The 27569-nt window shown below is 33.7% G+C and overlaps 1 protein-coding gene across 1 annotated transcript; it reads left to right on the top strand.

Annotated features, from left to right (window-relative positions):
- Positions 1-4541: 4541 nt before the first annotated feature.
- Positions 4542-27538, top strand: LOC130974345 (putative disease resistance protein RGA4). Its single transcript, XM_057899190.1, has 4 exons — positions 4542-4652; positions 4778-4919; positions 23810-27119; positions 27281-27538. The coding sequence occupies exon 3, from the start codon at positions 24785-24787 to the stop codon at positions 27071-27073; it is 2289 nt and encodes a 762-aa protein (XP_057755173.1). The 5' UTR covers positions 4542-4652; positions 4778-4919; positions 23810-24784; the 3' UTR covers positions 27074-27119; positions 27281-27538.
- The last annotated feature ends 31 nt before the right edge of the window (positions 27539-27569 follow it).

The following is a 27569-nucleotide window of genomic DNA, read 5'->3' on the forward strand; positions in this document are numbered from 1 at the left end:
CGCGAGCTCAGCTGGCCACCACCAGCTCTGGGCGGCACTACTTCTGCTCTTCTTTCTCTTTTTATTTTTCAGTCTGTCTCTGCTACATTCTAGGTCTCCTGCCTCATCCCTGCTTTCTGCTCTATTTCTTTACTTTCTTTTATTAATTCTGTTGTTAATTTTAGTTAGATTGTTGATTAATTCTGTTTGTTAGGATAGATAGATATATATGTTGTTATGTAGCTAGGTTGTGGTTAGAGAATTGTGGGCCTGATAATTACTCCGTTCTTGATTATCCAACATGGCTTAATACTACTTGTTTGCTGAATGATGTTGGTGTGATCATTACTGTGTTGTTTCTGTTTCATGTGACCTGATTCTACCTGCTGCCCTACTGAACTGTACTTGTGAAATTAAGTTTGATGCTGCCTCTGTACATACAATCCATGCTTTTCTCATGTTAATTGCAATTTTTGGATTCATGTGCTTATATTTTGCTGCTACTTGCTGCCAAAATTTCTAGAAATTATTCTGTTCTTAAACTTGCTACTTAAGAGTTGAACGTGGCACTTTTCAAATTCTTAGTATCACTATATTTCTCTTCCTTAATGATCTATGAAGTTGTTTAGTTATAAACTTTGATGTTTGAAGTTGTTTGTGAACCTCTAATATTAAGTTATGGATAATTTATTATGTGAAATTTTAAATTTTATTAAGTTAGAAATTATTAAATTTATATATTTAAAATTACTTTTAGGTGTTTTAATAATTTTATTTAATATTTAATTAAATCGGTTGAATCCCAGTTGAATTCCGGTCAAATCAGTAAATCATTGAACCAATGACCTCATTAATTTTTTGACCGGTCCGGTTCTCGCAACCTTAAGTTAGACTTTTCAAGAAAAATAAATTACAGAATCATAAAGAATAAGAAAAGAATGGAGAAAGATCTATAAAAGAAAAGAATCAAAAGAAACATACAAAAATTAATTTTAGGCAGACTCAAAAAATTTTTGTAAGATGTAGATATAGGGGTGGTAAACGAGTCTAAATTCGTCAGATCGGTTCGCATAATTCGCTAAAAAAGACGGGTTGAGTTGGAAAATTGAGACTGTCATATATCAAAAGTCTGCTTAACATGTACCGCTTAAACTGTGGGATTTGGCGGGACGGGGTGGGGCAGGCTTTCCTAACAGGCTCGGTATTTTTTTTGCCAGAGATATTTTTTACAATTTTTTTGGCCCAAAATCCAACTTCTCCCAAAAAAACTTGATTTATAATTATGTTTATTACATATTTATAATTATAAAGATTTTAAGGTTTGTGAATTTAAAAATTATAATTTTTTTATATTTTTAGATATTATAAATTTATTAAAATGATTGTAAATTAATAGTTAAAAAAAGAGATGATTTGCCGAATTTGACCTGTCAATCTGCGGTTAAACGAGACGAAATGAGATTTTAGGCTCACTTCATTAGGTGGAGTGGGACGAATCAACCCGCCAAAAAACAAACTTTTGGCGGGAGGCAGAGCCGATTTTTTTGATTGCCACCCCTAAATGTGGGTATGTGAGTATTTTCTGAAACTCATATTTATAAACATCTCTAGCCAGTCAATCTCTTCTTGACAAATTTTTTTGACAATTACCAAAACAAATAATTGTTTGCGCCAAACTCGTCTGACCTCCTATCCTCGACCACCTCTCAATTTGAAACTTTCTTAAATGTCACTTGGACAGTATCCTTTTTGACCATATCTAAGTCACCACTCAGACCTTTTTGCAATATCGATCGACTAACAATTTTATCGCCATGTTGATCGATTAACAATATTTTCTACGGACGCGCTACACATCCATGTAACCATGTAACCAAGTTGGTCCAAGTCTAAATAGAGTCACGCGCATTAATGATGAGTGAAAACACGCGCTCAAAAATCTTTCGTTACTTCGCGCTCATTATGTAAAAACGTTACTTCTTCCTCAACACAAAACCGCTCATTCTCTTCGAATCTCTCCCAAAATCACTCAAACTTCAGTCACGTTCTCTGCGAAAATCACTACTGGAGCAGAATCGCGAGAAGATTTGGCAAGGAACAACCAGAAATGAACAAAAACAGCAACAGAGATTCGCCTTCCTCCTCCTCCTCCTCCTCCTCCTCATTCTCCTCATTCTTTTTCGTGTTCCTTCTTCTTCACATGTTTTCTCCTTATCTTCATTCTTTTTGTTGTTATTGCTGCTGTATTTTTTTTGTCTTTTCCTCTTTCTCTCCCTGGTGAAGAAGCAGTAGAAGGTGAGGAGGAAGAGTTTTAAATTATGCAAAACAGAAATGAACCAAAATGACCAACTCTATTAAACCGAACATCATTCATGTGCTGAATAAAATGTCATATAAACATTTAATCATCAAGAAAAATATTTCTACATGCACAAGGACTCAATTAAACACACTAACAATCAAGTAAATCAAAATGAGCAACTCCACTGAACAGAGCAACATTCGTGTGCTGAATAAAACACCATAAATATTCAATAATCAAGAATAGCATTTTTTCATGCAAAAGAAGTCAACTGAACACATAACAATCAGGTGAATCGAAATGACTAACACCGTTGAACCGAACACAAATCATGTGCTGAATAAAATGTGATAAACATTCAATCAGTAAGAAAAATATTTCTGCATGCACAAGGACTCAACTAAATACATTAACAATCAAGTGAATCAAAATGAGCAATTCCACTTAACCGAGCAAAATGTTGGTGTTGCTGGTGATGATTATAACGAAAGAAGAAGAAGAACCTAAGTGCACGAATTTGAAAGAAGAAGGAGGAGGAGGAAGAGGAGTAGAAATACTATTCTTGTTGATTGAAAGTTGATCACCATTTATTTACCACATGAACATTGTTCGGTTCGGTGGCCTTTGTGATTTTGATTCATCACCAAATAAATGTTATTTGGTTCGGTGGCCTCCTTTTACTTTGTTCAGTGTTTAAGATTATTGTGATAGCATGCAACAATCATTTCCTAACTATCTCAACGCAATAACCTCATTCAACTTATTTGAAATTGAATAATTCATTGTTTCCATTCAGAAGTGTAGATCGAAAAAGAAAACGAAAAAGAAGAAGAATGACAGAGCTTATTACGTTAAATTCAATGCAGATCAATAATGAAAAATGCGAGTAGAGAAGAAAAACGGGAATAGAGGAGAACGACGAATTTTATTAAGTTCAAGAAGAAGAAGAAAAAGAAGAAAAATGAAAACGCGAAAAAAGAACAAGGTTTACGTTATATGAGGCGCGTGTATAACAAACGTGTAAGGGATTGGAAAGGCGCGTCTGATTGAAGTTACTTGGATAGTTTGGATGAAAAAATTACATGGATGTAGAATTTTTCTGTATTTTCTATTATATGTGATTGAGAAGGGACAAAAACTAACATATTTATTTTTATGTAAAGTTAATAATTAAAAATTCTTAAATAATAATTTAGCCAAATCCATTAAATCATGGTATGATTCTCAATATCAATTTTATTTGAAGATAATGCATTTTGAATTTTCACGTAATTGAGTTAATTATCGTTTATTGAAACATTTGTGATCGGAAATCATATTGAACTATATCTTAACTTAAGTAACTTTTATTTTTTAAAAATTAAATTTAAAGGAATATTTTAGAATTAAAATGAACTAAAAGAATAATTTATACATTTTAAAATCATAGTTTTTATTTATAATATATATAGTTAAACAAAATTAAATTTAAATGTTATTTTAATCATTTAAAAAATTAATTAAAAAGACATTCTTTTTCGCAAAATAAATCAAAAATATTTTTCGTAAGAAATTAAAAAGAATATTATAATCATTTTGTAAAATTAATCAAAAATATTTTAGTCATTCAATTATTAATAATAAAATATTTTAATATAAAAACAATATAATTATATTTTTTTAAAAATAAATAAAAATAAAAAATACTATTCGCATAGTTGTTAAAAAAAATCATGTATTTAACTTATTTTTTAATTAACAAAACAAAGAAAACTTATGCATAGTTGTTAAAAAATGCTAATATCAAAATAGTATTTATTAAAAAGGATTATAAATACATAGCGCGAGAATGAATAAAATCAAATATTAATACAAATAACATAATCCACATATTTCTTTTTTAATTAACCATACACCTAATATTTTAAAAAATTTAATTTTAATACATATAAATATAAAATATTTTTACACGTTCAATTATATAACAAAAAATAAAAATCTTTTTTATTATTCACATAAATAATGATCATCCCTAAAAGAACGAATTTTTTTAAAACAAAAAAACTCAAAATAAAATAAAAAATAAATTTCAAAAATCAAATACAATTAAACTATACCGTACATTAAAATTAAATTCTCACGTTTATGCAAAAGTATAGGCCCTGAAAAAAGTTACGCAAAGATAAAGATAAGGAGAAGATGGTGTCATGGAATACAGCTGATAGTGCTTTATAAGAAGACCTTGATTGGAGCGGTGAGGACTCACCAATAATATAACGAGTCATTCTGGATCTATTTGAGTGCTCATTCTTAATTACTAATTAAAAATCAAGAGAGATCGACGAGTAGCTGAGCTTGTCTTCTTAATCTTCCACTTTTTACTGCCCTATTGGTAATGTTAACAATCCCCCTCTCATCTTGTGCTTTCTTTTCCTCCCCCCACCAAAAAAAATTATTACTGCTATTCTCATGTCATGGAGATTAGTTCGTTATGTTTCACTTTGGTGGTGTATTCAGATTTCAGACTTTAGAAACTTTACTTTACTTGGGCGAAACTTAGTACGTAGGAGCTTGCATTCGAGTCTCGCACTCTTCTACTCTCGGTCTCTCACTCTCTAGCACTCTTCCAGACTTTCAGTAAAAAAGTATACCACTGCAGGTACTAATTTCTTTCTTTTATTATTATTATTATTTTTTTTTAGATTTATAGTTATTAACTAATTTCTTTATATTTTTGTGAGTTTATTTCTTTTATTATTTTGTTTATCTATGTACCTAACTTATAGTATTAATCTAGGTTTTTATCAGTTTCTTACAAAATTTAAGACGATAACAATTACGAGCATTAGTTAGTGTACAAGTTTAAATAATAATAATAATAATAATAATAATAATAATAATAATAATAATAATAATAATAATAATAAATTTTTGGTATCCTGTCTTTGATTCTTTGAACTAAAATTGAAAGTTTCTTGTTTTTAGCTATATATGTGCAAAGGAGATTAGAGAGTACTAGACATGATTTTGTCAAAATATTTACATGAACTATAAATATATTTTTAATATTCTTTTTATAATTTTATAGGAAACGTCCGAAAAAAATTGACTAATATTTATAGATTTTAAATGCAATAAATTATCTCTACAGCATATAAGACTAATTTTAAAATATTTATGTTTAAATATTATAATATATTTTTAATGTAACCAACCAATAACTCAGATTCATATATATATGAAGATCAAATTATTTTATATTATAATTGACTTGTATTGATAAAAAAATATTATTTATATATTAAAATTAAATATTAAAATTAGTTATTATATATAATTTTTATAAATATATATATAATTTAATTTATTTTTAATATATATTTTATATTAATAATTAATTTTAGTAGTTAATTTTAATGTATATTTATATTGGTGTATAATGATAGAATCCGTCGTTATCATTTTGCTTTATTCGTCCACTTTTAGACTGAGTTATTATTGAGGGATTAAGGATAAAAAATAAATATTTTTATTAATCAATTACACTTATAATTTTACATATTAAACTTATTTAGAACAATTTTTACCAGGTTTTCAGTTTCCAAGCATATACACGTTAATATGATGTAAATTAAAGGTTTTTGATAGTCTAAAGAAAGAGATTAAATTTATAATTTTTTTAAAATTTGATTAATAAAGTCTTTATCCAAAACTTAGAACATAGTTTTTGTTTGGTTTACGTATTGAAGAGATAATTTTATTTTGTTTTATAAATCGTGAAGAACAAAATTGAAATAGAGAAAAAAAATGATACAATTATATATATTATGGTTCACTTGTCTAATATAATGTAATTTATATTCAGTTTATACTATAATGTTGGTAAAATTTTTACTAAGTTATCTTTTTAAGTATTACATATACTAATATCAAAGATTTGACATAATTCTATCAAAGATATATCAAGTTTAACATAAATTTTATTTGATTATGTAACTACTTAAACTCAACACACTAAATACTTATCCAATTTAGTAAAAGATACTTCTCAAGTAAATGACACAAAATAGAAATACAACAAAAAAATTCTAAAATCACTCTTGGTTTTTTTTTTTAAATGTTTTTCTCAGCCTTTTATTTAAAAAAATTATGTAAAATAAGGTAATGAAATATAAAAAATTATATTTTACCAAATAATTGAAAATATTTGAGAATCAAAGTGTGTATTATGTGTGCATACTATATGTTTGTCACAGTCTTAAACATATTCCAACACTACAGTGCCATCAGTTAGACTTAATTAACTTTTTAAGTTAAGACTAAGACAGCTTAACTCTCAATATTTAGCAAGAAAGTTAAAAATACAAGAGAACACAATAGAAATAAAACTTTGATAGAAAGAACACTTCACTACACAAGTAGTGTTTTTTTACAAATGACTCACTCACTTACCACTCAAACTCTCATTTTTATTTATAGTCACCCACTTCTTTAATGGACAATAAGGATTTAATCGAATAAACTACCAAAATGGTATCCAAAAGTTTGCATCACTTACAAAACGAACCCCAAAAGACGCTAACGATAAATAAGCCTCCGAAAGATTTAAAAACACAACAAAAAGAACTAGATATTAAATATATATTTTAAAAAATGACTTTAGAGATAAAATTTTGATGCAAATTTTTGCAACCAGTATTAGAAAATAAGATCTTTTCATCCTTAAGATTGAGTAATTTTTTGTCAAGTGAATTATTTTTGTCAAATGTTGCCACAAAAATTTAGATCTAATGGATAAGTCATTTGCTAAATATGAAAGTTTTTTTATTATTTACAAAAATTATAGTATTTATTAGTTCTTTTTGTCGTATTTTTAAATTATTCAAAGATTGTTTTGTCGATAACATTTTTCAGCGACTTTTTTATCAGCGACTAAATCTTTTTTATACCAAATCGGTAATTAATTAATCAACGATCCAAAGATCGAATGTCCAGAACTTTTATTATAAATATCTAATATACCACATTTTTCTAAATATTTATAAATTATTCTACATCACTTTTTATACTTCTATATATATTCATACTGTTGTAGAATATTATGACATAAAAAATTTTTAGAACTTTCTAGAATTTCTCAAAACCTTTTAGGATATTCTAATATATTTTGGATTCATTCAAAATATTTTTAAATACTTTAAAATATTGTATAAAAACCGTTAAATGTAACCTCCTAAAATTAACTTGACAATGCATGTTACAAAGAGAAGAAAAAATGAGTTAAAGAAGTGTTACGTGGCTTGAGTTAATAGCAAATGAAAGAGAATGAAAAGAAAATATAAATGGTCGGTTGGGCTTTAACCAACCATCCATTTTTATTTTTTCAGGAGATCCACCCCATTATATCAGAGTCTCAGGTTTATTAGGAGGAAGAAGATAGTACTAGCCAAAGCATGTAAGAGAGAATTCATTAAACATGGACATTTTATCATCTTTAAGTTCTTCTGAGCCTATACATTATTCTACTTCACTAAGTGTAGATTGTTTACCCTCTAATCTAAAAAAAACTCTTGCAATAAGAATGATCAATCAGTACAATTCACTCATGTTCCAGAAAACTCTCGGACACGAGCCACTAATATCCACTTATTAGCCCCTACTCTTTTTATCAAAGACAAAAGAAATCAACCCTCACAATCATCTGCCATCTTATCACCAGAAATTATTTTTCTCCACCAAAAAAAAAATCATCCAATCTTCTCATTTACAATAGTGTAGTTTGAAAACCAATACTGCTGACAGTATATAACCCTGAAAACTCCGTAAAAACTCATCTGAAATTATCAAGTCCAAGGCTAGACCCATTTACATCTAGGAGCAGTTAGTCTTGTTCTAACTTTTCATGTGGAAGAAGATCTCTTTTTGTAATAGCCAAAGTTTTTTTTTTTGGATACTACTTTCAAGGATTACCAACATACCTTGATTGGAGCGTTGGTCACTACACTTTCAAACGGAAGTGTTGTCCTTACTATAGCTCCTAATTTCACCATGAGATTATCAGACCAAACAATATCTCATAGACTGAAGTTTCAAATACATTTAGTTAGAGTCATCCAAGACTCCAATGCTGAACAGGCTACTTTGCACCACCAAGTCCTCTATAGAGTCCAAAACCATGCTCTTGATCTCAATCTCCCAAACACCACAGGAGAAGCATTATTCATGTTCACTGATAATGTTAGAGGACCAGCAATTGTAAACATTTTAAGAGTGATCACCACTGAAGATCTTTCTTCTATTATTCCATTAGAATGGATTACTGATTATGAGAAAGCCTTCCCCAAGGAACAGGTTGATGTTCATACTACAGCTCCAACAACTATTACCCACAATAGTGATGGAACAGTGACTATTATTTTTCAAAAATCAGGAATTGTCAAACAGATGTCCCTGTGAGGATCGTCTTTCAGAAGGATTAATATGATCTCTCCAGTTCGAGTACAAACTACTCACAATCAAGATAATCTACCAGTGCATTTCTATGAAAACGAAAGATTTGTCTATGTTTCTTATATTAATGGCCATTTTATCTAGGATGTTGATCCCTCTATGTGTGACTTTGATTGTGACCGTGCTGACAAATGGAGTGACACAGATGATGATTATGATAGGCATCAGAGAAATGAGAAAAAGAAGAAAAGGTCACAACAAACTCCTTGCTCTTAAAAAAGATGTGAACCCCCTGATGATGCAGATATAACCCCAAAGTTCAGGAGGAAGATACTATCCCAAAAATGCCTCACAGATTATTCTTATCAGTCAGTTGAAACTATCGCGTGTATTGCAACCCTCGGGACTTTTGAGAAAGAATTCCCACCTCTAGTCACACAGACTGATGAAAAGAAGATCACTAGAAGACTTTATGTAGTTCCTCAGGGAATTACTCCATATGGACATCATCAACCACCCCTCCAGAAGAGGTACTCAATTGGCATACGGACAATGCATTCAGCCAAAATAAAGTATTACTCCATATAGACCACACTCTTAATGCTCTCATAGAAAAAACAGAGGAACTTTCTACGTAAATAGATTTTGTAGCAGAACAAATTGCTGAACTCAGAGACCAACTTTCCAGACAAGCTTTTCAGCTTGATCAAGAACTCAAACCTAGATTTGAGAATAAGTATTTTGGCCCAGAGTTCCACAAAAAAGACAAAGAACTGGCCCAAGTTAAAGCTCAGCTTTTCCAGATTGAAACGAATAGAGAAAGAGTGGCTGTGCCTCAGGCATTGGCCATAGATCCATTATCCATGTATCCTAAACCATATCCATCATATTCACCTGTCTTATTTCCTTCAACATGTTCACCACTTGAAACTCCAAATTATGAATCCATCTTCAAATCCACTTATCATTTAGCCAGACAAGTCAACCAAAAAATCTTTCTCTTTCCAAGGATGACATTATTTGTCCCAAACCCAACCACATCCACCTCTCCAACCTAGGCCTCACCCTCTGAAGAGGACAAGAAATTTTTTCAGAGAAAGTATATCCACTGATCCTCCTTCAAAAGACAAAGACATTAAAGAAGGATCACCTGCCCCATGCCAAAAAATTAATGCTCTCACTCTGAATGACCAATTAGATGTTGGAGAAATCACTAATGAATCTACAGAAGAAATCACAGAAGATTCAGCTGAGTCTGCTAAATGTTCTGAAGAAGACTATGTGGCCGACCTTTCAACGATAGCCATTGTCAATCCAGTAGAAGAAGAAGAAAAATAATCTCTGAAAAAGATGAACCAACAACTTCAGTTAATCCTCCACAAATAGGATCTTCTGAAGTAAAAACTTCTAACAAATGATTTACCTTTGATGATATTCCACCTTCAAGATACTGAGAAAGGCTGAATGAATTTGGTGCTTGGATTGAAACCAACATGACTAATCAAAATCTTTCAAGCAGACAAGTCCTTGCAGACTTCATAAATTGAATGACTGGCAATCTCTGTGAATGGGTTAACAACCTTTTTTAGTATGAAAGGCTTCAACTCATCAATAGTAATTTCTCTAGAGGTGTTATCGGTTCGGTTTAGTTCGGTTTTAGACCAAAAACCAACCGAACCGATCTGTTCGATTTTTATATAATACCAACCAATCGGTTTACTGTCTGTGTAATAACCGAACCGAACCAAACCGAACCAAAAGCGGTTTGGTTCGGTCGGTTTTTTTGGTTTTTAAATCCTAACTAATAGAAAATTAATCTTAGTAAAATGATGTTCAAAAGAATCAATAAACTAAAATAATATTACATTACATTCAAATTCAACACAATTTTAACTCATTCCAACAACTAAACATATAACAAACACATTTGTTAAGTCTAAAATTTCTATTTCAATGTATTACTAAATCACTTCTGCGGTTCGATTCGGTTTGGTTCGGTTTTTGCTGAGCCAACCAAAAACCGAACCGAACCGATCGGTTTACTTCGAAAAAAACCAAAAAAACCGATTAGTAGCAGCAAATCCAAGACGTTTCAAAAAATATAAAGAGAAAATCCTATCTGAAGATCAAATATAAAGGACACGGCATTTGTGAGTGCAAGCTAAAAGAAAAAACACATTAGTAGCTGCAATCCAAGACGTTTCAACAAAAGACATTTAGAAAAGGTAGAAGAAAGCAAAGACTTTTCTGCTATTTCAAAAGAAAAAAACATCCATAGCAACAAGCCAAACAAATACTTTATTTGCAGAAAACAAGGTCATTTTGCTAAATCATGTCCCAGCAAGACAAAGAATGAAATAAAGATACTTCAGTCTTTAATGGATGCAGCCTTCATAAAAGATGAAGAAGATCTTGAATCAGTACTTGAAGAGTAGGAGGACAAAGATGGTGATACCAAATATGTTTTTCAAGATTCTGATCCGAAAGAAAGCAGTTCAAAAGATTATTTTTTACCAGAAAGATTAGTCATTACAATATCTTCCATTACAACAAAGATTTCTAAAAGACCAAAAATCCCGAAAAAAGAACTTGGATATCTTGAGTCCTTGGGAATGAAGCAGGTTGATGGTACCTCTTAATCCCATTTCTATTTAAAGATCAAGACTTCTAAATATGACAAACCACTGAAAGCTGTTGCACTTATGAATACTGGATCTTATGCCACCATTCTAAAACCACATGTCTTACCAGCAAAAATGTGGGTACTTTTTCATAAGAAGTTTTTGGCAGCTAATAAAGAAGTCTTCACCATTGATCTAATTTTCAGAAAGCCCATTAGATTTGAAATATTTTCCGGCCAGACTACTTGGCTCACGGTATTGGGAAGTTATCTCCCAAAAAAAGGATGTCCTATTTGGATTTGATACTTTTTATCGAATCCATGGACTACAAATCAAGCCCACTGGGTTGAGTTACAAAAGACAATTCTTACCTTACACAGGGGTACAAAGCATCCTTGAGATTCAGAAAACTCCAGAAGAATATAAGGAGATCTAGCAACAACTCCTCAATGCTTGTTGCGACAGTCATGATCAATTCAACTACCCTGCACCCTTGTGGAAGAATCCAGATTTCTACATTCTCCTTCCTTTCAAAAGGAATGAGGACATTAACCCAACTAAGGCTACCGACTCTGGAATGAATCCTGAAGATTTCAAATTAGCAAGAGCTGAATATACAGCCCTTCTTGTGCAAGGACTCATTGAACCAACCAATTCTAACTGGGCATGTCAAGCCTTTTATGTTGAGAAAAAATCTGAGCAAAACAGAGAAAAAAAGAGGCTTGTTATTGACTACAAGCCGCTCAATGTCTTTTTCTAAAATGATAAATTTTCTCTACCAAGAATTCTAATTATCATACTAAGGTTAAGTGATGCAAAAATATTAAGCAAGTTTGATCTAAAAGCTGGATTTTGGCAAATTGGACTCCATTATGAAGATAGATATACAGGATAGTCTTCTGTATTCCTGAAGTCCAATATCAGTGGACAGTAATGCCATTTGGACTCAAAATGGCCCAATCTCTCTTCCAAAAAATAATGATCAAGATCTTTAAGCCCATTTTACATTCCACCCTCATTTACATTGATGACATCCTACTATTCTTAAAAGACAATGAGGCCCATAAGACACTCCTAATCCAATCCACTCAAATCATAAAAGATTAGGGAATCATGCTGTCATCAAAAAAGAGTTTTATTGTCTAAACAAAATATGAGTTCCTCGGGATGGTTTTTTAAGACGGATTTTTTCAACTAGAAAATCATAGTTCTAAAGAATTGATCCATTTTCTTGATGAAAATATGATCGTCAAACAGATTCAACAATTCTTAGGAATTGTAAACTACATCAAAGACTTTTTTTCAGACGTGACCAAACACACCAGCCAACTATCAAAACTCTTGAAAAAGAACCCCCCTCACCATGGGGACTTGAACAGGCTACAACTGTAAAAAATTTGAAAAAAATAACACAAGACCTCCCTCCTTTAAAGATTCCTAGCACAGAAAAAGGAATACTACAAACAGATGCTAGTAACGAATTCTGGGGAGCTGTGTTACTTGAAAAAATTGATGGGACAAGACATTACTGTGTGCATGTTAGTGGATAGTTCTAAGAATAAAAAAAAGTTTATCATGACACTTACAAAGAAATCCTTGCTGTAAAGCGTGGGATAGAAAAATTTAATTTTCATCTCAGTTCCTATCATTTTACTGTAAAAATGGATAACACCTCTTTTCCATCAATGCTGGAGATCAAGAAAAAGATTCTGCCAGACTCTCAGCTCTTGCGATGGAAAGACTGGTTCTCCTGTTATAAATTTGAAGTAAAACATATAAAGGACATCAAAACACTCTTGCTGATTTTCTTTTTAGACCTACCAAAGAACCAATCCCAAAATCAGTCCTTTACATCGGCACAATGAATGCACACAATCCTTCATACACCATTCTATTTTTTGAATGCCCGCTCCACAAAAACCCATACAGAAGAAAGACTGGCCTTTTCCTTTTAAAGCAAGACCCCAAACAAAATTTCGAATAGCCAGCCTAGCCAGACAAATCCTATTTTACTGGTTACACAAACTTCTTGTCATAACTGAAATCCATCCAAATCCAATGTACTTCAGCATGGCCACACTTTTCTGTACTATACCAATAATCCAAGGACCTATACCAGAAAAAATGATGTGGTACATCTGGGCTCTGTCTTCTATATATACACGTGTCATCATAGTCCCAAGCTTTTCCATATACCATATTTTGTGTAATAGAACTCAGGCACAATCCCATCTGGTCCAATTATTCTCTATGTATGCTCCACTTGATGCATGGAGAAAAATGTTATACAACATGCTTGACCAACATTAACTGTGGGACAAACCTTAAGCAAAACAGAAAATCTGTTATTTTGTCACCCTACAGAGAAGTTACTTTACTAATAAAAATAATAGCCCACACACCATAAATAGAATTGATATTGTTGGATATTCTACCATATGGCCAACAGATGAAAAGTCAATCTTAAATGCCTTCGCCAAATATCTTTGTCAACTCTGGTAACCTAGAATATATGGAGAAAGAGAGGTAATTGAAGGACTCTCATTTAGATCAGATGTTCCAACCACACTCCAAGAGTTTCAATCCAGATTCATAACCTCAGGAATAATTAATCAATTTGGACAGTACTCATTTTACACTTCAAGGTCAAGACATAACTTCTCTGATCAGCCTAGCACATCCAGACATCTCCTAAATTCAAGCAAAAATATTGATGAAGATATGAATTCTAAAGATCTAAGTGCTAGAGTATATGCCTTACCATCTAGCCCAACCAGGATTGATGCAAGGATACCCAATGACACTGAAGTCCCATATTCAGACCTATATGACCCATATCTACAAGATGTCCAAGTGTTTAGTGTTCTCCTCATTAGGATCTTGGGAATTTTATAGATATGGGTCATATAGGTCTGAATATAGGTTTTCAGTGTCATTGGATATCCCTGCATTAATCCCAGTTGGGCTAGATGGTAAGGCATATACTCTAGCACTTAGATCTTTAGAATTCAGATCTTCATCAAGATTTTTGCTTAGAGTTGAGAGATGTCTGGATGTGCTAGGCTAAATAGAGAAGTTCTGTCTTGATCTCGGAGTGTAGAAAGAGTACTATCCAAATTGAATAATTATTTCTGAGGTTATGAATCTAGACTAAAACTCTTAGCGTGAGGTTGAAACAACTGGTTTGAATGAGAATCCTTCAATTACCTCTTTTTCTCCATATATTCCAGGTTTCTAGAGTTGACAAAGATATTTGGCCAAGACATTTAAGACTGACTTTTCATCTGTTGGCCATATGGTAAAATATCCAACAATACCGATTCTGCTCATGGTGTATGGGCTACTATTAAAGTAACTTCTCTATGGAGTGACAAAACAACAAAATTTCTATTTTGCCTAAGAAGGTTTGTAGCACAGTTGATATTAGTCTAGCATATTGTATAACATTCCTCTCCATGCATCAAGTAAAGCATAGAGAATGATCGGACCAGATGGGATTGTGCTTGAGTGATATTACACAAGATATGGTATATGGGGAAGATTGTGACTATGATGGCACATATACATATAAAAGAAAGAGCCCAGACGTACCACATCATTTCTTCTGGTATATGTCCTTAGATTATTGGAATAGTGCAGAAAGGTATGTCCATGCTGAAGTACATTGGATTTGGATGGGTGTGGGTTATGACAAGAAGTTGGTGTAATCAGTAAAATAGGGTTTATCTGGCTAGGCTGGCTATTTGAAACTCTATCTTGGGTCTTGTTTTTAGGGGAAAAGGGTTAATCTGTCTTCTGTATGGACTTCTATGGAGCAGACGGTCAGGTAATAGAATGGTGTATAGAGAATTGTGTGTATTCATTGTGCAGATGTAAAGGACTGGTTTTAGGATTGATTCTTTGGTAGGTCTAAAAAAAAATCAGCAAGAGTGTTCTGATGTCCCTTTATGTGTTTTACTTCAAATTTATAACGGGAGAACCAGTCTTTCTATCGCAAGAGCTGGGAGTCTGGCAGAATCTTTTTCTTGATCTCCAGCATTAATGAAAAAGAGGTGTTATCTATTTTCACAATGAAATGATAGGAACTGTGGTAGAAATTGAATTTTTCTATACCATGCTTGACAGCAAAGATCTTTTTGTAAGTGGCATAGTATTTTTTTTATTCTTTGAACTATCTGCTAGTATGCACACAGTAATGTCTTGTCCCATTAGTTTCTTTAAGTAACACAGCTCCTTAGAATTCGTCACTAGCATCTGTTTGTAGTATCCTTTTTCCTGTGATAGGAATCTTTAAAGGAGGAGGATCTTGTGTTATTTTCTTCAAATTTTTTACAGTTGTGGTCTGTTCAAGTCCCTATGGTGGGGTTTTTTCTCAAGAATTTTGACAGTTGGCTAGTGTGTCTGATCACATCTGGGATAAAGTCTCTGATGTAGTTTATAATTCCTAAGAATGGTTGAATCTGTTTGACGGTCATGTTTTCATCAGGAAAATGGATTAATTATTTAGCAATATGATTCCTTGGTTGAAAAAACCCGTCTTAGAAAACCATTGCAAGGAACTCATTTTTTGTTTAGGCAATAAAACTCTTTTTATATGACAGCATGATTCCCTTATCTTCTATAACTTGAGTGAATTGGGCTATGAGTGTCTTATGGGCCTCATTGTTTTTTGAGAACAATAGGATGTCATCAATGTAAATTAGTGTGGAATGTAAAATGGGCTCAAAGATGTTGATCATTGTTGTTTGGAAGAGAGATGGGGCCACTTTGAGTCCAAATGGCATTACTGTCCGCTGATATTGGGATTTAGAAATACAGAAAATTGTCTTGTATCTATCTTTAAGATGGAGTCCAATTTACCAAAATCTAACTTTTAGATCAAATTTGATAAATATTTTTGTCTCACTTAGCCTTTGTGTAATAACTGACATTCTTGGTGGAGGAAATTTATCGTCTTGCAAAAAGAGATTGAGTGGTTTGTAATCAATAACAAGCCTCTTTTTTCCTCTATTTTGCTCATCTCTTTTCTCAATATAAAAAAGCTTGATATACCTAGTTAGAATTGGTTGGTTCAATGAGTCCTTGGACAAAAAGTGTTGGACATTCCGCTCATGCCAATTTGAGATCTTCAGGATTCATCCCGGAGTGGACGGCCTTAGTTGGGTTAATGTCCTCATTCCTTTTGAAAGGAAGACGAATGTAAAAATCTGGATTTTTCCACAGGGGTACAGGGTAGTTGAATTGATCATGACAATCGCAACAAGCATTGAGGAGTTGTTGCTGGATCTCCTTATATTCTTCTAGAGCTTCCTGGATTGCAAGGATGCTTTGTATCCATGTATAAGGTAAGAATTGTCTTTTGTAACTCAATTCAGTGGGCTTGATTTGTAGTCCATGGGTTCAATAAAAAGCATCAAATCCAAACAGGACATCCTTTTTTGGGAGATAACTTTCCAATACCCTGAGCCAAGTAGTCTGGCCTGTAAATATTTCAAATCTAATGGACTTTCTGGAAATTAGATCAATGGTGAAGACTTCTTTATTAGCTGCCAAAAACTTTTTATGAAAAGGTGCTCACATTTTTGCTGGTAAGACATGCGGTTTTAGAATGGTGGCACAAGATCCAGTATCCATAAGTGCAATAGCTTTCAGTGGTTTGTCATATTTAGAAGTCTTGATTTTTAAATAGAAATGGGATCGAGGGGTACCATCAATCTGCTTCACTCCCAAGGACCCAAGATATCCAAGTTCTTTTTTCGAAAATTTTGGTCTTTTAGAAATTTTTGCAGTAATGGAAGATATTGTAAAGACTGATCTTTCTGGTGAAAAATCATCTTCTGGACTACTTTCTTCTGGATCAAAGTCTTGAAAAATATATTGGGTATCACCATCTTTGTCATCTTACTCTTCAAGTACTGATTCAAGATCCTCTTCATCTTTTAAAGATTGAAGCATCTTTATTTCCTTCTTTGTCTTGCTGGGATATTATTTAATAAAATGACATTATTTTCTGCAAATGAAGCATTTGTTTAGCTTCTTGCTATAGATGTTTTTTTTCTTTTGAAATAGCGGAAAGTTTTTGTTTTTTTCTACCTTTTCTGAATATTTTCTATTAAAATGTCTTGGATTGCTGCTGCCAATGTGTTTTCTTTTTTGGCTTGCACTCACAAATCCCGTATTCTTTACATTTGATCTTCATATAGGATTTACTGCATGCTTCTTTGAGTTTGCTTGAATTTTGAGTGAGCCTTTTGAACATTTGTTGTTGTTCATATAGCTTATCCAAGGCAGCTAGAGCCAGTTGATATATTTCTCCGATGGTGGGGTAGCCACTTCTTTACGAAGAGTCATCGTCATCTGCTATAGTTATTGCTGGAGTTTATCTGGCAAGAATTCCATGAAGACTTGTTTGAGGGGTAGATTATAATTTTCTCCAAGAGGATAATATTTAGCAGGCATCGTCTTGTAACACTTTTCTAAGTCCTTCTTGTTGAGTGAGCAGTATTTTATTTCAAAATACTTTTGGGAGTTTCTCTTCTGGATGATTGTGATATCTCCTAAGAACTCTTGGTGTAGTACTCCCAAAAACTGAGGGGAAGTACTATTGATGAGTTGAAGTCTGTCATACTCAAAAAGGTTGTTAATCCATTCACAGAGATTGCCATTTATTCAATTTATGAAGTCTGTAAGGACTTGTCTGTTTGAAAGATTTGAATTAGCCATGTTGGTTTCAATCCAAGCACCGAATTCATTCAGCCTTTCTCTATATCTTGAAGGTCGAATATCATCAAAGGTGAACCATTTGTTAAAAGTTTTTACTTCAAAAAATTCTGTTTGTGGAGGATAAACTGAAGTTGCTGGTTCATCTTTTTCAGAGACTATTTCTTCCTCTTTTTCTTCTACTGGATTGACCACGGCTATTGCTGAAAGGTCAGCCACATAGTCTTCTTCAGACGATTCAGCAGACTCAGCTAAATTTTCAGTGATTTTTTCTGTAGATTCATCAGTGATTTTTCCAACATCTGATTGATTATTCAGAGCGAGAGCATTAATTGTCTGGCTTAGGGTAGGTGATCCTTCTTTAATGTCTTTGTCTTTTGAAGGAGGATCAGTGGATGTAGTTTCTCTGAAAAAATTTCTTGGCCTCCAGAGAGGGTGAGGCCTGAGTTAGAGAGGTCGCTGTGGCTGGGTTTGGGACTAATAATGTCGTCCTTAGGGAGAGACAGATTTTTTGGTGTTGACTTGTATGGCTAAATGATAAGTGGATTTGAATATGGATTTATAATTTGGAGTTTTAGGTGGTGAATATGTTGAAGGAAATAAGACAGGTGAATATAATGAATAGGATTTAGAATACATGGATACTGGATCTATGGTCAATGCTTGAGGCACAGCCGTTCTGTCTCTATCCAATTCAATTTGGCGAAGCTGGGCTTTAACTTGGCTCAGTTCTCTGTCTTTTTTTGTGAAACTCCGGGCAAAAATACTTGTTCTCAATACAGGCTTTGAGTTCTTGATCAAGCTGAAAATCTTGTTTGGAAAGCTGGTATCTGAGTTCACCAATTTGTTCTGCTACAGAATCTATTTGCATAGAAAATCCTTCTATTTTTTTTACAATAGCATCAAAAGTGTAGTCTATATGGAGTAATACTTTATTTTGACTGACTGCATTGTCTGTATGGCAATTAAGGACTTTTTCTTGAGGGGTGGTTGCTTGATGTCCGGTGGAGTAATTCCCTAAGGGACTACATAAGGTCTTCCAGTGATCTTCTTTTCATTAGTCTGTGTCACTAGAGGTGAGAATTCTTCATCATAAGGCCTGAGGATTGCAAAACATGGGATAGTTTCAACTAACTGATAAGAATAATCTGTGAAACCTTTTTGGGATAGTTTCTTCCTCTTGAACTTTGGGGCTATATCTGCATCTTCAGAGGGTTCATGTCTTTTGCAAAACCAAGAAGCTTGTTATGATTTTTTCTTCTTTTTCTTGTTCCTCTGATGCCTGCCATAATGATCATCTATGTCACTCCATTAGTCAGCATAGTCATAATCAGAGTCACACATAGAGGGATCAACATCCGAGGTAAAATGGTCATTAATATGAGAAACATAGACAGGTCTTCCGTTTTCATAGAAATGCACCGACGAATCATCTTGATCGTGAGTAGTTTGTACTCGAATTAGAGAGATTATATTAATCCTTTTGAAAGATGATCTTCGCAGGGGAGTCTGTTTGACTATTCCTAGTTTCTGAAAAATAATAGTCACCGTTCCATCACTGTTGTAGGTAATAGTTGGTGTAGCTGTAGTATGAACATCAATCTGTTTCTTGGGGAAGGCTTTCCTATAATCAGTAATCCATTCCAATGGAATAATAGAAGAAAGTTCTTCAGTGGTGATTATCCATGAAATTTTTACAATTACTGGTCCTCTGGCATTTTCAGTGAACATGAATAATGATTCTCCTGTGGTGTTTGAGAGATTGAAATCAAGAACATGGTCTTGGACTCTGTAGAGGACTTGGTGGTGCAAAGTAGCTTGTTCAGTATTGGAGTCTTAGATTACTCCGACTAGCTGTATTTGAATCTTCATTTTATGAGGTATCGTTGGGTCTGATAACCTCATGGTGAAATTAAGAGCTATAGTAAGGATAACACTTCCATTTTGAAAGTGTAGTGACGAACGCTCCAATCAAGGCATGTTGGTAATCCTTGAAAGTAGTATTCAAAAGAGCAACCTTGGCTGTTACAAGAAGAGATCTTCTTCCATGAAGAATTAGAACAAGCCTAACTGCTCGTAGATGTAAATGAGTGTAGCCTTGAACTTGATAATTTTGGATGAGTTCTTGCAGAATTTTCAGGGTTATATACTATTCAGTAGTAGTGGCTTTCAAATCACACTATTGTAAATGAGAAGATTGGATGACTTCTTTTGGTGGAGAAAAATGGTTTCTAGTGATAAGATGGCGGATGGCGGTGAGGGTTGATTTATTTTGTCTTTGAAAGAAGGAATAGGGGCTTATAAGTGAATATTCAGTGGCTCGTGTATGAGTGTCTTCTGGGACATCGGTGAATTCTACTAATTGATAAATCTTATTGGCAAGGGTTTTCTTTAGATTAGAGGGTAAATGATCTATGCTTAGTGAAGCAGAATGATGTATAGGCTCATAAGAGCTTAAAGATGATGAAATGTCTATATTTAGTGAATTCTCTTTTATTTGCTTTGGCCAGTACTACCTTCTTCCTCCTAATAAACCTAAGACTCTGACACCACAGGAGTGAATCTCCAGTACATTTTGTCTTAAATAAATAAAAAAATTAAAAATAAAATAAAACAATATTTAATTTCAATATTCATTTTTTAGAAAATGAAAATCTGGTAGATTCACTTGATTTTGGGCGACAATAAAATGAATCCTACTCGATTTTGATTTTGTTTTTTGTTTTTATTATTTTAATATATATATATATATATAATTAAGTAATCAAATTTCTATAATTAATAGAGACAAATTTTTAGAGTTTAATTTAATTTAATTATTTTTAAAATTAATAATTAATAATAGTATTATTTTAAAAATACATATGAAATTATAATTTACAATTAAAGAATACTTAATTGAAACTAATAAATACAATTCTAAATTCAAATGTTAAAATTTAAAGTTTGATAGTTAGTTTAAATTAAATTTATTTAAGTAGACTTTAAAAAGTTAAAATCTTAAAACTACATTTAATTTAAGAGATAAATATTAAATTGGTACCCGAAAATTTTTGTCGCTGACAAAATGATATTTGACTTTTATTATTGACCAAATAGCTCCTAAAAGATTTCAAAAATTGACAAAATCATCCAACCATGAAGGAATGATGTCACAGTGAACGAAAAATGCTGATGTAGCCCTCGAAAGAGAGCTCTAATGATGGCAAAGAGCTCCAACAATATTTTTGTTCTTTTTCTTCTTCTTCATGTTCGCTGCTTCTACTTCTTCAACACACCGCTGCTTGCCTTTTTGCCATGGCAGCTGAAGAAAAAGACTGTCATGACATGCCGTTGCACCTTGCCGCATTCTTCGTGTTCGCCGCTTCTTTTTCAATATGCTGTTGCGTCCCCTTGGCATCTCATTCCGCCATGGAAGTACCTCGCAGCGTTCTTGTGTTCGCCGCTTCTTCTTCTTCAACATGTCGTTATGTCCTTTCCGTGTCCTCTCCACCATGGCAGCACCTCGTCGCTGTGTCCCATACTGCCATGTCAAAGAAGAAGAAGAAGTGGCAAAGAAGAAGAAGCATCCCTTCCGCCATGGCAGCACCTTAACGTAGCGGCAAGAAGCGTCCCCTTCCGCCATGGAAAAGAAGAAGAAGGCCATGGCAGCACCTAGACGCTGCGTCCCCTTCCTCCATGGCAAAGAAGAAGAAGAAGAAGAAGAAGAAGAAGAAGAAGAAGAAGAAGAAGAAGAAGATTGGAAATATCGTCGAAGTTCTCTGCCATCATTGGAGCTCTCTTACGACGGACACATCAGCGTTTTCCGTTCACTGTGACATAATCTTTTTACGGATGGGTGATTTTGTCAAATTTTAAAATCTTTTAGGGGCTATTTTGTCAATAACAAAAGTTAAGTACCATTTTATCAGCGCCAAAATCTTTCAGGTACCGATTTAGTATTTACCTCTTAATTTAAACATAATTTGTTAATATAAAATAAATTTTTATTTTCCTTAAACAAAAACACTTTTATAAATGAGGAGTGCTAGGAGGCAGCAAGTTTTGTGATTTATAACCATCAATTAGCCATCATTGATATTTTTAATGGTGTGCGATTTCATCTAATGATGTGAGATTACTCACTTTTCTTTTGCTGGTTAAGTGCTGGCCTCCTAAACTTTCTCATTATAAATTATAACATAGTGTTTGGGAATTTTCATAACAAAATAAAAAAATATTTCCAAAGAAAAAATAATTTTCACTTTATTTTCAAGGATTTTTTCTTTTTTTGGCACATGGAGCAAGTTTGCTGTCTGCTCGGCGAATCTCGTCACTTTCACAAGGTTTGTCGGCTCCATCAACTTCATGTAATCAATGAAGTTCGGCATATCCCTCTAGGGCTGCACATGGATCAGATAATATCTGCATATCTGTGGTAATAATCCGTATCCGATCCGAATTTTGAAGATATTATTCGATCCATAGAGCCATCGGATCGGATTTGACCAGCACTATGGTAGGATCAGATTGCGAATTTGGCAGTGATATCTGCGGATCCGCATATCTGCACGTCTCATATAAATAGCATAGTTTAAGAAAGTAAATCCTAATATGATATGAATTTTAGTGCATTGTTTTACGAATTTTATGATATCTTATTTTTAATTTTTGATGTTGTACTTCAACTTAAAATAATTAAACTTAAAATTTGTGATTTTTTTTTGTTATTCAAGAGAACTTTTATTGATAATATTTTAGAAGTAAATAGGCTTAAAAAGGTGAAAAAATAAATTTTCTAGACATTTTTTATAAAAACAGCCAAACAGGGCCTTAAAACTATTTATTTTTTTAATTATGCGGATATATCCGATATCCGATCTGATTCAATGAGTGCAGTGCAGATCGGATAAAATTATAGGCTATATCTAATCCGATCGTGTGTAGCCTTATACCCCTTCGCAAACTTCAAGCAAGGTTTTCCAAATATAAAAACTCGTGGTCCCTCACTTTTCACTTTTTTTAGTTAAATAAATTATCATTTGTACCATAAAAGATACAGAGGTCGACAAATGTACCTATATATAAGAATAAAACGACAATTATAATCATGGAAAATGGCTTCCGTGTGCCAAGAGTACCCTAACTGACCAATTACGTAACCAACATTTGGGTACTCTTGGCACACGAAGGTTATCTTCCAAGGTTACAATTGTCATTTTATTCTTATATGAGTACATTTATCAATGTCTGTATCTTTTATGGGTACAAATGATAATTTATTCTTTTTTAGTTTTTACTCTTCACTATTCTCTCTTCTCTTTCTTTTTATTTCGACTATTTTTTACTTTTTTATTTTTGCAATTCGTCAACTCCAAATAATTTTATTTTTCTATTTCTTTTAAATTTAATTATTTTTATTTATTTTATAATTTTAACATATTTATTTAGTTAGAATGAATTTTCATGTTAGTTAGTTTGATAATTAGATAATATAGTTAATTTAAATTACTATCTACTATCAATTATAGTAGGAGATTAATAGATGTTAGTTAATAAAAAATTTATTTAAATTATTGTTTCATTTGAACTACTTATAGTTTAGAGTAAAATTATGATGGCGACAAATTTGTCCCAGACACGGAAAAAAATTGGATCCTCAAAAATAAAATGAAAATATTTTTTTTTTGGAAATAAAGTTTTTTTTATTTGATTATAGAAAAAAAATCCTAGCTTTTGTTGCTAGCCATTGATTCCATTATTTATACTTCTCCTACAGGCATTATAGAGAAGATTTTTTGTCTGCATTTAAATCCGCCACAATGGTTGCAAGCGCTATTGGAAATATCATCACTGAAATCACGAGGTTGAGCACGCTACGTGTTTTTGGCAAGAAGACGACAATCATCATTGACAATATCAAACGTCATTTGTTATCCATCAAAGAAATGGTAGAGCTGGAGCATGCTGATGCTGGTGCACCTACACCTGCTTGGCTAATGGACATCCCACTCGCAGATGTGGCCACCGATTTGTGGGATTTGTTGGAGAATCAAAAACAATGTAACAAGTCTTCATCATTTCTCTCTATCGAAAAGCGATTACAACGTATTGTTGATGATTTAACAAAGCAGCCGCTGTTGAAGATTGACCGAAACATGAAGGACTGGGAGATGGAGATTCCTATTGGTTTCAAAGATGATAAGGAAACTATCATAGAGAGGATGTTGGCTCTAACAAAAGCAAAAGGTGCTGTTGCAGTGGTTGTAATTTCAGGGATACGAGGGACAGGGAAGACAACTCTGGCTAAATTTGTCTGTGATGATGATGAGAAAGTGAAAAACCATTTTGATATGGTTTTTTGGATCGACAATATCCACGGCGAGTCTTACGCAGATTACGTTGTACAACAAATGGTTCATCAGTTGGCAACAAAGAAGAAGAAAGTTGAAAACAATGGGTCAATTGAAAATGTTAATCTTCAAGAATCCATAGGTGGAAACAAGTTTCTTCTTGTGCTAGATGGTCTGCACAGCGAGAACCGTGATGAATGGTTCAAGTTGAAGGAGAAACTGAAAGAGGCAGCTAGTTCATCAAGTGCTGCGGTTCTTGTAACAGCGCAAAATTATCTTTTAAGAAATGCGGAGATTATTATACAACACCAAAGCTGAGTGAAGAAGATTCGTGGACTCTATTTAAGCAAGTTGTAAGAGAACATCCAAGTGAATTAAACATTAAAAATGCCCAGAAAAAGATGTTAAGCAAGTGCGGAGGAGTCCCTCTAGCGATACTAACAATGGCAAGACTGTGGAAGTCTCGCGGAGACATTACCGAGGATTCAGAAATAGGGGATTTGGAAGAGCTATTTATGCAGGAGATGCAGTTGATATATTACAACGAGCTCCCCTCTTGGCATCTAAAGCAATGTTTTGCTTATCTATCATTCATATTCCCCTGGGGATACTCGAGTGTTGAGGAAAATGAACTAGCTAGGCTTTGGATGGCTGAAGGGTTTCTAGGGGCTGTTCATGTGGATTCAAATTCGTCTTCATCTTCTTGCTCTCCTCAACCACAACCGGAAGATCTGGCGCATAACTGCATACAAGAACTCCGCCGTAGGTCAATCCTCAGGGTCTACACAAACAAAAGATACAACATGACAGAGTGCTATTTGGATGACGAGCTAATGTCGGGATTGTCAAGATTTGTGGCTGGTAAAGACCGCTTTTGCATGGACGATGGAAACGCGGATGTCAAAGAAACAATCCCAAGAGTGGCATTAACCAGTAAAAACTTTTATGTTTCAAATGGGACTCTTTCATCCCTCATTGAAAATAACAAAAGTTTGCGTACCCTTCAATGGGATGGGCAGCTTTCGAAATTTCCAAACGGGGTAAACTTAAGATTTTCTGCATGTGATGCAATATTTTATGCATTTAAGAGCCTGCGTGTGTTGAAACTAAGAGATTTGGGCATTAAGATCTTACCCGTTTCAATCGGGGAGCTGAAGAGTATAAGATACCTCGATCTTTCTCGCAATAACATGAAGAGACTTCCCAGTTCCATTGGTAAGTTGAAGCTTTTGCAAACCTTAATATTGTCCCATTGTCTGCAGCTGAGAGAGTTGCCAAATGAGGTGAAGTACTTGGTGAGTCTTAGGCATCTTGAAATAGATGAATGCCTGCACCTTACATATCTGCCAGCAACTTTGAAGAAGCTCACAAAGCTTGAGACTTTATCGAATTTTGTGGTTAGCACTCTCAACAACCACAAGCACATTCTAGGCTTCAAGGAACTTGTTAATCTGAATAACTTGAGTGGACAGTTGGAGATTTCACATTTGGAGCGATTGAAGTTTGTGGATGGACATCATGATGCTGCTGCATATTTGAAAGAGAAACAACATCTCAAGCGTCTCATTCTGAATTGGAATCATGACAACGACCATGAGGACAACAAAAGGCACGATGAAAGATCATTGGAACAACTGGAGCCACATCCAAACCTACAGCAGCTACACATAGTAGGATACAGCGGTGTCAAGTATTCATCTTGGCTCTCGTCTCTGAACAATCTCGTTGGCTTAAGTTTGAACAACTGCTCCAAGTGTGAATCTCTTCCGTTGGAGCAATTCCCGAAACTGAAATATCTCCATCTTCGAAGACTGGACTCTTTGAAATATGTAATAGATCAAGATGACCGTTGCAGTTGGCTGGAACCGGAACATCTGCAATCCCTGTCAATAACTGATTGCCCAAATCTGATGAGTTGGTGGAAAGGGAATACTCACAACAAAGCATTATTGTTTGGCACTATAAAAGAAATGGAAATTAAGTACTGTCCCAAACTGAATTCATTGCCCCTGTTTCCTAATCTTGAAGATAGTCTGGAGTTAGAGGGCTCCAGTGTGAAACCATTATTAGACACCATAAACTATAGTGGGATGGCATCAAATTCAAGTTCTGATTGGCCCCTATCCAGAGTGAAATATTTGAGAATTAAAAATGTGGAGCAACATTCTCTTCTACCGGAAGATTGGCTTAGAAACTTCGTGTCTCTCAAATACATTCGCATTAGTGAAAGAATGTCACTAATAAAAGGCTTCAAACATCTACATTCACTTTCAACCATGATTATTGAAAATTGTACACTAGTTGATTTATCAAGGGACGAATGGGAGGGTCTGCAGAGCCTTGACGATCTAATACTATACCAATTGGCTAAGCTTGAGTCTCTTCCAAAAGGAATCAAACATTTTACATCTTTGACTTATCTTCATATTGAGAGTTGTCCTGAGTTAAAAACCCTGACAGAGGAAATAGGACATCTCAAATCCCTTAAAACGCTTTGCATTATAGACTGTCACAAGTTAGCTTCGCTTCCCAAGGGAATGATCAACCTCAAATCACTAAATTGGTTATTGATTAGTAGCTGCCCATTGTTGTTGCCAAGGTGTCAACGGGGAACCGGTGATGATTGGCCAAAGATTAAGCACATCAAAGATATCCAGTTGGTCGGTGCCTCTGAAGCCTACGACCAATGACATCAACCAAGCCCAAATTGGTTTGGCTCAATCCCTTTAGCCTTGGGTAAGTCATTGTATGCATTATCCAAAAAAGGCACAAACAGATGCTAACGTTTGTAATTTTCTTTCTTCTTTTAAACTCTATTATGAGTTACTATTTTATCTTGCTGAGCTCTAATTTTGTTCTAGCTATACTCATTAGATCTAAACCTTCATTCTGATTAGGAATCCAGCTATTGATAGGAATCAGATAGATGTCATCTCTGATTTTGGCGTAACAAAGTGTTTTGGTGTCCAAGTGTGGTTTTCATGTACTTGTATTACAGGTAAAATATAAGAGGGAGAAGAACCGCCTGTTTATCATCCACATTAATTAGAGATACATTTTTTGGGTTTTAATTAGATAAGTAGAAAACATTATCATGTTGGTTCTATTTCATTTTAAATTACTCAGTTGAATTGAATGTTTAAATTTGCATAAATTTAGTCGGCTTACTCTTTTTTTTTTTTTTAA

The sequence above is a fragment of the Arachis stenosperma genome, chromosome 4 (genome assembly GCF_014773155.1).
Source record: "Arachis stenosperma cultivar V10309 chromosome 4, arast.V10309.gnm1.PFL2, whole genome shotgun sequence".
In the NCBI taxonomy this organism is placed as follows: domain Eukaryota; kingdom Viridiplantae; phylum Streptophyta; class Magnoliopsida; order Fabales; family Fabaceae; genus Arachis; species Arachis stenosperma.